This window comes from Rhinopithecus bieti, unplaced genomic scaffold (assembly GCF_001698545.2).
Source record: "Rhinopithecus bieti isolate Rb0 unplaced genomic scaffold, ASM169854v2 scaffold_13400, whole genome shotgun sequence".
Classification (NCBI taxonomy): Eukaryota; Metazoa; Chordata; class Mammalia; order Primates; family Cercopithecidae; genus Rhinopithecus; species Rhinopithecus bieti.
In genome coordinates, this window is record NW_016807991.1 from 3,331,114 (window position 1) to 3,343,839 (window position 12,726).

At 55.5% G+C, this 12,726-nt stretch overlaps 1 protein-coding gene across 9 annotated transcripts in view; it reads left to right on the forward strand.

The window, feature by feature from the left end:
• SLC16A5 (solute carrier family 16 member 5) overlaps window positions 1-12,022 on the forward strand; it is a 17,818-nt gene extending 5,796 nt beyond the window's left edge. For 8 of the 9 annotated variants that reach the window (XM_017884757.1, XM_017884755.1, XM_017884756.1 and 5 more), the window contains 4 exons: window positions 590-836; window positions 5,084-5,227; window positions 7,423-8,232; window positions 11,494-12,022. In XM_017884757.1, coding sequence (XP_017740246.1) covers window positions 638-836; window positions 5,084-5,227; window positions 7,423-8,232; window positions 11,494-11,723 — 1,383 coding nt within the window. In that variant the 5' untranslated portion in view covers window positions 590-637 and the 3' untranslated portion in view covers window positions 11,724-12,022. Of the gene's footprint in view, window positions 1-589; window positions 837-5,083; window positions 5,228-7,422; window positions 8,453-11,493 lie in introns of those variants that run through there. The other variant, XM_017884762.1, reaches the window with a different exon arrangement.
• The last annotated feature ends 704 nt before the right edge of the window (window positions 12,023-12,726 follow it).

Sequence of the window (12,726 nt, forward strand, 5' to 3'; positions counted from 1 at the left end):
TTTTTGTATTTTTAGTAGAGACGGGGTTTCACCATGTTAGCCAGGATGGTCTTGATCTCCTGACCTCGTGATCCGCCCGTCTCGGCCTCCCAAAGTGCTGGGATTACAGGCTTGAGCCACCGCGCCCGGCCGCTGAAAGTCTGTGTTCTTATGCAGGAACTCTGGGCAGGAGTGTCTGAAATGTATCCGTGTGTGCATTTGGGGGCGTTGGAACCACGCTGACCCCAGAGGTCTGCTGCATTCTACAAGCAGTGACTGAGTGGGCCAGGAGGTCCCCCTGCTGACTTCTAAGTGATGTAAAAGTTAGAAACAATTGCACCCCATTGCCTGGTGCCACCTGCCCTGCCCTGTCCTGTCCTTCCTGTCCTTCCTGCCACCTCCTGCCAGGCTGGCTCTGGGAAGTGGGTGAAAGGAGATGCCAAGGCCAATGCGTGGGCCTCTGGCCACCTCCCAGGGGCGGTGCCCCTCTGTGACACCTGGTACTTGGGTGTGAGGAAGGGACAGCTTAGCTGCTGAGAGAAGGTGGTAGGTGGGCCAGAAAAGACGGGCAGCCTACTGAACACCAGGCTCCATTCTCTCACCTCTCCAGGCAGCAGCCACAGTGGCAGTGAGGCCGTGGCAGCGTCGGCAGCAGAGGATGCCCCAGGCCCTGGAGCATGCAGATGGCAGCTGGGCCTGGGTGGTGCTGCTGGCCACTATGGTGACCCAGGGCCTCACCCTGGGCTTCCCCACGTGTATCGGCATTTTCTTCACTGAACTGCAATGGGAGTTCCAGGCCAGCAACAGCGAGACCTCTTGGATCCCCTCCATCCTTATGGCTGTGCTCCACATGGCAGGTGAGCAGCCTGGGGAGGGGCTGATGAGAAAGGCCTGGGGGTTGCGGGGAAGCCACAACCCTTCTGGTTCCCCCTCTGGTTCCCTCTCTGGCCTTCTGGTTCCCTCTCTCTGAGGCCACAGGCTTTGCCTCCTGGGTAAATTCCTAAGGTTTCACCGGATTTCACCAGGGGCCCCTGGCTGGAATCCAGCTGGACTGGGCTGGAGCTGGGGAGAGAGTGGGGAGGTGCCTGGGTTGCAAAGCCAGGCGGAGCCTTGTGTCCTTCCTGTGGGATCCATTCAGACACAGGTGTAGGTGTGCTGGGGCACACAGTGCCGGGCTGGGAAGAGCGCTGGGGCCAGCCCACCAAGACTCTCCTGCTTTCCAGCTGGCCAGTCTCTCTGAACCTCGGTTGCTTCCTCTGCAATCTGAGGGTAATGCCTGGCATCCCGCCCAGCTCCCACATGGAATAGCAAGGAAGACCACTGTCTTCCCTGGAGCTGCTGGGAGCTGGGAAATGTATGCGGCTGTGAATTATTAATATTTTGGAGACCCTCACTGGGGCAGGGAGTGGCTTCAGGATAGGAAAGGGGACGTAAGGAAGACACCAGGAATGGCCGGTCGTGGTGGCTCACGCCTGTAATCCCAGCACTTTGGGAGGCCGAGGTGGGCAGATCACCAGCCTGACCAACATGAGACCAGCCTGACCAACATGGAGAAACCATGTCTCTACTAAAAATACAAAAGTAGCCGGGCGAGGTAGTGAATGCCTGTAATCCCAGCTACTCGGGAGGCTGAGGCAGGAGAATCGCTTGAACCCAGGAGGCAGAGGTTGCGGTGAGCCGAGATGGTGCCATTGTACTCCAGCCTGGGCCATAAGAGCAACTGTCTCAAAAAAAAAAAAAAAAAAAGACACCGGGAACAAGAGGGGGACAAGGCCAGGAGCCCCAGCTCTCCCGGGACTCCCTGCAGAGAAGAGGTTGCTAAGTGGGGGTGAGGGAGGAAGGCAGCCCCTGCCTGCCCCTTCTCCTGGCTCTGTCACCATAGGCCTCAGAGGCCCCTGTTCCTGGCTGACTTTTCCAGGGTGACTGCCTCACCCTGACCCCAGCGTTGGGAACAGGGCAGAGGGAGGGTTCTCTGGGCTCCTTGGGAGCTCTCCAGGGAGACTGCATAGACCCCAGCCTCGGACGGGCCCGGAGCCCAAGCTGATGGCCCACAGGCCTCTGCAGGCGTGTGTCTGCTGCCCGCAGCTGCCCATCTCCCCGGCTACCTCCCGGTTACTCCCTCCACTTGCCACCAGCAGCCTGCTTATTATTCCAGGTCCTGCCCTCAAACTGGGAGGGAGGTTGGGTTGGGAGAGAGCGCGACCCTCCCAGGTGAACTCTGAATCTGCCGCATGGCCTCTTGCCTGCAGGGTTGGGGCAGGGATTGGGAATCCCGGAGGGCTTCTTCTCACACAGGCAGAGCAGGGTGCCTGGGCCAGGGGCTAGGAACCAGGCATCCGGTGGGGAACCTACTCCCCAGACGACTCGGAGCTCACCACTCACAGCAGGCATCTCAGCAACTCCATCAGCATGGGATTCCTGGCTGGCCGTCTCTCTCATATACACATACACGTGCATGAGCCCATGCTCATTCAGAGTACTGTAGACATTTTCTTTTATTTATGTTTATTTATTTGCTGATTTTTGAGACAGAGTCTCATTCTGTCACCCGGGCTGGGGCGCAGTGGCGTGATCACAGCTCACTGCAGCCTTGACCTTTCAAGCTCAAGCGATCCTCCCACCTCAGCCTCCCGAGTAGCTGGGACCACAGGTGTGCACCACCATACCCAGCTAATTTTTTTTTGAGATGGAGTCTCGCTCTGTTGCCCAGGCTGGAGTGCAGTGGTGCAATCTCGGCTCACTGCAACCTCCGCCTCCCGGGTTCAAGCAATTCTCCTGCCTCAGCCTCATGAGTAGCTGGGACTACAGGCGCCCGCCACCACGCCTGGCTAATTTTTTGTATTTTTAGTAGAGACAGGGTTTCACCGTGTTAGCCAGGATGGTCTCCATCTCCTGACTTTATGATCCGCCAGCCTTGGCCTCCCAAAGGGCTGGGATTACAGGTGTGAGCCACCGCGCCCAGCCCATACCCAGCTAATTTTTTTTACTTTTTGTAGAGATGGGGTCTCACTATGTTGTTCAGGCTGGTCTCAAACTCATGGGCTCAAGTGATCTACCTGCCTGAGCCTCTCAAAGTGCTAGGATTACAGACATGAGCCATGGCACCTGACCACAGTACTGTAGAAATTTTTAAACACGATGAATCATGGATACTTTCACTGATCCTTTCAAGTGTCCCTGCCCCTACGTACTCCTTTTAGAGGTAAGGAAAGCAAGCAGGCACAAAATACAAGACCTGCTCAAGGCTGAAGAGTGAGTTCACGGCAGAAGGAGCACCCTACAGAGGAAACACCCTGCCTCCTGCCCAGCCACACCACCCTCACCTATGCAGCTGGCCTGCAGCCCCGTCCCCACCCCCAACCCTATGACTCAGGGCTTTCCCCAATGTCACCTTCCCTAAATCAGGCCAGAGTCTCTGGCATGGGGAAGATCTGTGGGTCAGTCCTTTCCAGAGCCACCTGCCCCTCTACAGTGGCAGAGATGCCAGGCCACCCAGCCTCTGCTTATGTCTGAGGATGGGCTGCTCACTTACTGTGTCACTTTTTTTTTTTTTTTTTTCCAGAGGAGTCTCCCTCTGTCACCCAGGTTGGAATGCAGCGGCACGATCTCTGCTCACTGCAACCTCCACCTCCCGGGTTCAAGCGATTCTCCTGCTTCAGCCTCCCTAGTAGCTGGGATTACAGGCACCCGCCACCACACCTGGCTAATTTTTGTATTTTTAGTAGAGATGGGGTTTCACCATGTTAGCCAGGCTGGTCTTGAACTCCTGACCTCAGGCGATCCATCTGCCTCAGCCTCCCAGAGTGCTGGATTACAGGTGTGAGCCACCGTACCTGGTCACTCCATCACTTTTTTTTTTTTTTTGAGATGTAGTTTCACTCTGTCACCCAGGCTGGAGTGCACTGGGTTCCGCCTCCCGGGTTCAAGTAGTTCTCCTGCCTCAGCCTCCCAAGTAGCTGGGATTACAGGCACACACTACCACGCCTGGCTACTTTTTAGATTTTTAGTAGAGATGGGGTTTCACCATGTTGGCCAGGCTGGTCTCGAACTCCTGACCTCAAGTGATCCACCCACCTTGGCCTCCCAAAGTACTGGGATTACACGCATGAGCCACTGCACCTGGCCTACTCTGTCACTTTCATACTCAAAGTGGCTCACACCACACATCCCCCCTCCACCACAGACACACACAATCACCTCGTACACACACACTTCCCCGTCCCTTTAGTCGCATTGCACTCTCAGAGAGTGAGTTAGAGAAGCTCCCCATGTCCTTGGGTGAATGGGGTCCCTGTGAGATGCCAAGGAGCAGTCTGCAGTTCTTTTCTATTTTTTGGGGGTGTGGATTGGTGAGAAAGCAGCTGGGAGCCAGGCAAGGAACAGGGCCCTGTCCATATTGAACCAAACCTAGGGGTAACTTCATGTTCAGAGGCACAGAAAGAAGCTCCTGTGGCTTGATCCTAGTAGTGCAGACTTTGGTGGTACTGGAGCTGGTGCGGGAGGGGAGAACCTACCCTGCCTGATTTTCTGCAGAATACTCTAGAGGCCAGTGCAAGGAGGCACAGAGGGGCCCAGGGCTCCCCTCAGCTGTAGGGCTGGGAAGGTGGTGGGAGGGTGGGAGGGATCTAGCCAGTCTTCCTGAGGATGTTGGCGGTGGGGGTGGGGCAGGTAAAACAGGATCTGAAGGTGCACACTGTGGTCTAGATGTCCTGGAACACTGCCCTGACTCCTACCAACAGACCCCCAGCGAAGTCGGGGAGGTGGTGAACTCATGAACCAATCTTGTTTCACCCAGACAGAATGAGCAGCCTCAGGTTGGTGCAGTGCAGGGTCTTGCTCCACCTTTCTGGGAATCCTCATCAGGGTCAAACATCGCCCAGTCTGAATCCTTTGTAGGTGAAAAAACTGAGGCACGGAGAGGGATCAGGCCTCGCTCGGGCCACGTGGCAAGTCCGTGGCAGGTGGGTATATCAGAATCCAGGCCTGCTTCTGCCCTTGAAACCACCTGACTAGTTCCTGCTGGCACTGCCCTCCCCCAACCACTCTCTTCCTCTCCCGCCACCTCCTCATTCAGCTGCTACCTTCAGGCTGTCTTCTCCCACAGGGCCCCTGTGCAGCATCCTGGTGGGACGCTTTGGCTGCCGAGTGACCACGATGCTGGGAGGTGTGTTGGCCAGCCTGGGCATGGTGGCCAGCTCCTTCTCTCGCAACCTCAGCCAGCTCTACTTCACAGCAGGATTCATCACAGGTGACTATCACTTCAGCTCCAGAATTTATAGGCACCTGCTAGAAAGTGCCAGGCACAGGCCGGGCGCGGTGGCTCAAGCCTGTAATCCCAGCACTTTGGGAGGCCGAGACGGGCGGATCACGAGGTCAGGAGATCGAGACCATCCTGGCGAACACGGTGAAACCCCGCCTCTACTAAAAAATACAAAAAACTAGCCGGGCGACGAGGCGGGCGCCTGTAGTCCCAGCTACTCGGGAGGCTGAGACAGGAGAATGGCGTGAACCCGGGAGGCGGAGCTTGCAGTGAGCTGAGAGCCGGCCACTGCACTCCAAAAAAAAAAAAAGAAAGTGCAGGGACAAGCGGACAGGGCAGGCAGGCCTCTCAATCTTCTGGAACTGCTGGCTGGGCGCGGTGGCTCACGCCTGTTATCCCAGCACTTTGGGCGGCTGAGGCGGGCAGATCACGTGAGGTCAGGGGTTCGAGACCAGCCCAGCCAATGTGGTGAAACCCTGTCTCTACTAAAAAAAAAAAAATACAAAAATTAGCCAGGCTTGGTGGCAGGCTCTTGTAGTCCCAGCTACTCGAGGCTGAGGCAGGAGAATCACTTGAACCCGGGAAATGGAGGTTGCAGTGAGCCAAGATCGCACCACTATACTCTGGCCTGGGCAACGGAGCAAGACCCCATCTCAAAAACACAAAAAACAAAGTGCTGGGATTACAGGTGTGAGCCCACCACACCCAGCCCTTCCACAGCATTTTGTTCTAAGGGGACTGGAGGAACAGACTATACCCGGAAGTGGTTATGATATCAAGAGAGTTTTTTTTTTTAATGGGAGAAATAACTAAGGAGAATGATCTAGGAAAGAAGAGAAAAAGGATGACTCAGGAGAGAGGGGACTTGCTAGAGGGGTGCCTCCGAGTGGAAAGGATGCAGGGCAGAAGGGAGGGACAGCCACTGGGGGAATGGGCAAGCCATTGTCACCAGCGGGCAGGCATGTGGGCAGCTAAGCATGAGGATGGGGAGGAGGTGTTGGGGTTCACAGAGGAAGAGACCCAATAGTCACCTAGCAGGGCAGGCAGGGCACGATTGAGGGAGCTGTAGTGGCGTCACAGGCAGCCTGAGGGCCCGCCTGAGGCCATGATCACACATGATTGACAGCTTTCTGTCCAGCATGCTCAGGTGTGCAGGTGCAGTCACTGAGTGGGTGGGGAGCTGGGAAGGCCCCTCTGGAGAGATGGTGTCTGAACTGAGAGTGGAGGAAGCAGATTCCAAGCAGAAGGAACAGCAGCTACAAATGACCTGAAGTCCCTAGGGGCAGCTTCATGTTCAGAGGCAGAGAAAGAAGCTCCTGTGACTTGATCCTAGTGAGTGACAGGGAGCGGCCTGAGATGGCATCGGAGAGGTGGGCCGGAGCCAGGCCACAGAGAGCCTTCCAGGGCGTTGTGGAGACTGTGGTTTTTTTTTTTTTTTTTTTTTTTTTTTTTTTTTTTTTNCTCGATCTCCTGACCTCGTGATCCGCCTGTCTCGGCCTCCCAAAGTGCTGGGATTACAGGCTTGAGCCACCGCGCCCGGCCCGAGACTGTGGTTTTTTTGTCAAGTGTGATGGGAAGTCTTTGGAAGGTGTTAAGCCAAGAGAGACTTAATCCAATTTGGGGTTTGTTTTTGAGACAGTCTCACTCTGTTGCCCAGGCTGGAATACAGTGGTACAATCTTAGCTCACTGCAACCTCCACTTCCCAGGTTCAACTGATTCTCCTGACTCAGCCTCCTAAGTAGCTACTACAGACTACAGGCACCTGCCACTAGGCCTGGCTAATTTTTTTGTATTTTTAGTAGAGGTGGGGTTTCACCATGTTGGCCAGGCTGGTCTCAAACTCCTGACCTCAAGTGATCCACCAACCTTCGCCTGCCAAAATGCTGGGATTACAGGCATTAGCCACCATGCTCGGCCCAATTTGGGTTTTTAAAAGATAACTCCTGTGCTACACCTAGGGGAATAGGGATGCCCTGGCAGCCTTGGGAGGGCCGATCTGGGGTGCGGTGCTTACAGGGAGGTGGCAAGGCCAGCTGATTCCATCTTCAGTCCCCAGGGACTTGGAGCTGGATATGGACTAGAACCAGAGGGCAGGTGTGTGAGATGACCCCTGACCCCACCCCTGGGTGCAAGTGGAAGGCTCCACTGTGCCTCCAGGCTGGTATCCCCTCTTGCCCCATAGGCCTGGGCATGTGCTTCAGCTTCCAGTCAAGTGTCACGGTGCTGGGCTTCTATTTTGTCCGCCGGCGGGTGCTGGCCAACGCGCTGGCCTCCATGGGCGTCTCCCTGGGCATCACACTCTGGCCACTGCTCTCCCGCTACCTCCTGGAGGACCTGGGCTGGAGGGGCACCTTCCTTGTCTTCGGCGGGGTCTTTCTCCACTGCTGCATCTGCGGGGCCATCATGAGGCCTGTGGCCACCAGTGTGGCCCCTGAGACCAAAGAATATCCCCCACCACCTCCCGAGACACCTGCACTTGGCTGCGTGGCCGCATGTGGCCGGACCATCCAGCGCCACCTGGCCTTTGACATCCTGCGGCACAACACAGGCTACTGCGTGTACGTACTGGGTGTGATGTGGTCCCTCCTGGGCTTCCCACTGCCACAAGTCTTCCTGGTGCCATATGCCATGTGGCACAGGGTAGACGAGCAGCAGGCAGCCCTCCTCATCTCCATCATTGGCTTCAGCAACATCTTCCTGAGGCCCCTAGCCGGACTGATGGCAGGACGGCCAGCTTTTGCTAGCCACCGCAAGTACCTGTTCAGCCTGGCATTCCTGCTCAATGGGCTCACTAACCTGGTGTGTGCGGCATCAGGCGACTTCTGGGTGCTCGTGGGCTACTGCCTAGTGTACAGCGTGTCCATGAGCGGCATCGGCGCCCTCGTCTTCCAGGTTCTCATGGACATCGTCCCTATGGATCAGTTCCCCAGAGCCCTGGGACTCTTCACTGTCCTGGATGGCTTTGCTTTCCTCATCTCCCCACCACTGGCCGGTGAGGAGCTGGGAGGGAGGGTAGCCAAATAGTGTGGTACAAGGGGAACAGTTTAGACAGATCTGGGCCCAGTCCAGCATCTCCAGAGGTTTGTGCTACAGCTGGTTTCTCACCTGGCACTGAGAGTATGAACAGTTAAAAGCCTGGGTTTGTGACTGAATGCGGTGGCTCACGCCTGTAATCCTAGCACATTGGGGGGCTGAGGTGGGTAGATCACGAGGTCAGGAGATCGAGACTAACCTGGCTAACATGGTGAAATCCCATCTCTACTAAAAATACAAAAAAATTAGGTGGGTGTGGTGGCACGTGCCTGTAAGTCGCAGCTACTCAGGAAGCTGACACAGGAGAATCGTTTGAATCTGGGAGGCGGAGCTTGCAGTGAGCTGAGATCACGCCACTGCACTCCAGCCTGGGTGACAGAGTGAGACTCCATCTCAAGAAAAAAAAAAAAAGCATGGGTTTTGTGTACCAGACCTCAGTCCTCCATCATCCTCCCTGTACCTCCTTTTTCCTTTTTTGTTGAGACAAGGTCTCTCTCTGTCACCCAGGCTGGAGTGCAGTGGTGCAATCACAGCTCACTGCAGCCTCAACCTGCCAGACTCAAGAGATCTTCCCACCTCAGCCCCCCAGGTAGCTGGGACTGCAGGCACACGCCACCACACCCAGTTAATTTTTTTTTTTTTTTTTTTGAGACGGAGTCTCGCTCTGGCGCCCAGGCTGGAGTGCGGTGGCGCGATCTCCACTCACTGCAAGCTCCGCCTCCTGGGTTCACGCCATTCTCCTGCCTCAGCCTCCCGTGTAGCTGGGACTACAGGCACCCGCCACCGCGCCCGGCTAATTTTGTGTTTTGTTGAGACAGGGTTTCACCGTGTTAGTCAGGATGGTCTCGATCTCCTGACCTCGTGACCCGCCCGTCTCGGCCTCCCAAAGTGCTGGGATTACAGGCGTGAGCCACGGCACCCGGCCTTTTTTTTTTTTTTTAATAGAGATGGGGTTTCACCATATTGCCCAGGCTGGTCTCAAACTCCTAGGCTCAAATGATCTGCCTCCCTCAGCCTCCCAAAGTGCTGAGATTACAGGCTTGAGCCACCGTGCCTGGCCACCTCCTTTTTCCTATCAGTAAAGTGGGGATAAATAGAATCTACCTCCAAGGAAAGAGCTTAGGAGAGAGTGTGGTGTGCAGTCAGCATCCTGCAGAGTTTCCTGTAATGATCATCATCCTGGTTCTCCTGCTTCCTGCCTGTGGGACCCGGGCAAGTCTTTTTCCTTTTTTGAGCCACAGTGCCATCTGCAAAATGCAGAAGAGAACACCTGCCCTAACCATTTATTCAACTCTACCAGCCTCTGGGTGTGCATGGGGATCAACCGGTCTCCATTCCCAGCCTGACCAACATGGTGAAACCCCATCTCTACTAAAAATACAAAAATTAGCTGGGTGTGGTGGTATGCGTCTATAATCCCAGTTACTTAGGAGGCTGAGGCAGGAGAATTGCTTAAACCCGGGAGGTGGAGGTTACAGTAAGCCAAGATCACACCACTGCACTCCAGCCTGGGCGACAGAGTGAAACTCCAACTCAAAAAAAAAAAAGGTCCCCATCCTCTGGGGGATTACCTTCTAGGGCAGGAGTCAGGAGTGAAAACAAAGAGACACATCCTCAACCACAGTGGTGATGTATGACGCGAGGGAAACCAAATAGGTAAGTAGAGGTGCACGTGAGAGGCAGCTGAGAGTGTGAGATTCCGAGCAAATGAGGGCAGGTTTGTAAAGCCCTTGGTACTAGGGAGCAGTCAGACAACACAAGGCGGCGGTTATTAGAGTAGATCCAGGAGGTTGAGTTCAGCCCAGTGGGGACTCCGTCCAAGTGTGGCATTGGAAGTCCCAGTTTCCAAGGGAATTTTTTTTTTTTTTTGAGGCAGAGTCTCGCTCTGTCACCAGGCTGGAGTGCAGTGGAGCGATCTCAGCTCACTGCAACCTCCACCTCCCGGGTTCAAGCAATCCTTCTGCCTCAGCCTCCTGCGTACCTGGGACTACAAGCACGTGCCACCACACCCGATTAATTTTTGTATTTTTAGTAGAGATGGGGTTTCACTGTATTGGCCAGGCTGGTCTCAAACTCCTGACCTCGTAATCTGCCAGCCTCGGCCTTCCCAGAGTGCTGGGATTACAGGTGTGAGCCACCGCTCCTTCCTTAGTTTTTGTATTTTTAGTGGAGACAGGGTTTCACTATGTTGGCCAGGCTGGTGTGGAACTCCTGACCTCGTGATCCACCTGCCTTAGTCTCCCAACGTGCTGGGATAACAGGTGTGATCCACTGTGCCCATCCAAGGGAATTTTTTTTTTTTTTGAGGTGGAGTCTCGCTCTGTCGCCCGGGCTGGAGTGCAGTGGCCGGATCTCAGCTCACTGCAAGCTCCGCCTCCCGGGTTCACGCCATTCTCCTGCCTCAGCCTCCCGAGTAGCTGGGACTACAGGCGCCCACCACCTCGCCCGGGTAGCTTTTGTATTTTTTAGTAGAGACGGGGTTTCACCGTATTAGCCAGGATGGTCTCGATCTCCTGACCTCGTGATCCACCCGTCTCGGCCTCCCAAAGTGCTGGGATTACAGGCTTGAGCCACCGTGCCTGGTCCGGGAATTTTTTTTTTAATGGAGTCTGACTCTCTTGCCCTGGCTGGAGTGCAGTGGCACAGTCTTGGTTCACTGCAAACGCTGCCGTCCGGGTTCAAGCGATTCTTCTGCCTCAGCCTCCCAAGAAGCTGGGATTACAGGCGCCTGCCACCGTGCCTGGCTAGTTTTTGTAATTTTAGTAGGAACGGGGTTTCACCATCTAGGCCAGGCTGGACTTGAACTCCTGACCTCGTGATCTACCCACCTTAGCCTCCCAAAGTGCTGGGATAACAGGCATGAGCCACCATGTCAGGCCCCAAGGGAATTCTTTAAGCAAACAAGTGGGGAGAGCTCTTCAGGAGGCATAGGTGAGACCTGGAGGGTGGCTGAGCAAATATCCCAGACTCCAGTAGTTTCCTGCCACCACATGCCCTTAAGTTCTCTTGTAGCCTGAAGATTCTTCCTGCCCAGGCTGGAGGAGGTTTTGTGTTTCTTCCCCTCCTCTCATTCAGCAAGTATCTGTTGAGTGTCTGCTGGGTGTCAGCCACAATTCCTAGTGCAGCAGAAACAAAAATAAAATCCCTGCTGTCAGGGAACACAGGGTTTAGTTGCGGGGAGGCCTGGTAGCACTGGCCTAACTTGATCTCTGTCCCCCAGGGTTGCTCCTGGATGCCACCAACAACTTCAGCTATGTTTTCTTCATGTCCAGCTTCTTCCTTATCTCAGCTGCCCTCTTCATGGGTGGCAGCTTCTATGCTCTGCAGAAGAAGGAGCAGGGCCAGCAGGCTGTCGTGGCAGATACCTTGGAGCAGGATATTTTCTTGGAAGCCAAAGACGGTCCTGGGAAGCAGCGGTCCCCTGTGATCATGTATGTAACCAGCGTCTAAGACCCAGGGGTCACCTGTGTGACCAGTGTCTTGAGTCCTGGGGTCACTGAGTGAACACCGTCTCAGCCCAGCCCAGGAGGGGGACCTTCAGCTCCTTCACCAGGGGCTTGCGTGAAGAGCAGCCCAGGAAGCCCGGGCTGTCCAGGCTCTGCGAGCTGGGACTCTGCCAGGAACTGGGACCTTGGAGGATGGCCTCTGAAGATGCCCTGAAAAACTGTTTGTTTTTTTTTTGAGGCGGAGTTTTGCTCTTGTTACCCAGGCTGGAGTGCAGTGGCACCATCTCGGCTCACCGCAAACTCTGCCTCCCAAGTTCAAGCGATTCTCCTGCCTCAGCCCCCCCAAGTAGCTGGGATTACAGGCATGCATCACCACTCCTGGCTAATTTTGTCTTTTAGTAGAGACGGGATTTCTCCATGTTGGTCAGGCTGGTCTTGAACTCCCGACCTCAGGTGATCTGCCCACCTTGGCCTCCCAAAGTGCTGGGATTACAGGCGTGAGCCACTGCGCCTGGCCAGAGGAACCCTCTTCTAACTAGCAGAATCCAGGAGCGGGCCCTCCCAACTTTTTTCCTTGGGCACCCAGGGTACTCGGGGCCCAGGAAGCCGGGTCTGAACCCTGCTCAGGTTTGTCCCGGCCGGCTCAGCGCAGCTGGCTGTGTGTTGCTGCTCCTACAGCTGAACGCACTGGACCTTCTCATACAGCCTGGATACCTCCATCATTTCTTTATCTTTTTCTGGCCTCCAGACAGTTCTGAAGAGCTCACCTTCCTCCAGGTTCCTCCTGCCCTGCTCTTCCCAAGTGACCCAGCCCTCACCTGTAGGGCAGCCAAGGCTGGTGGTGCAGCTGCCCCCACGAAGGTCACTGGACCTCGCACCGATGGTGAGAGGCAGTGCAGAGGTCCAGACTGAGGAGCTGGCTGGCTGGATAGGGGCAGATTAAAGGTTGAGTGGCACGCCCATCCTGGCACCTGCGTGGAGAACAGGAGGGGGGCCCCTGGCTTGGA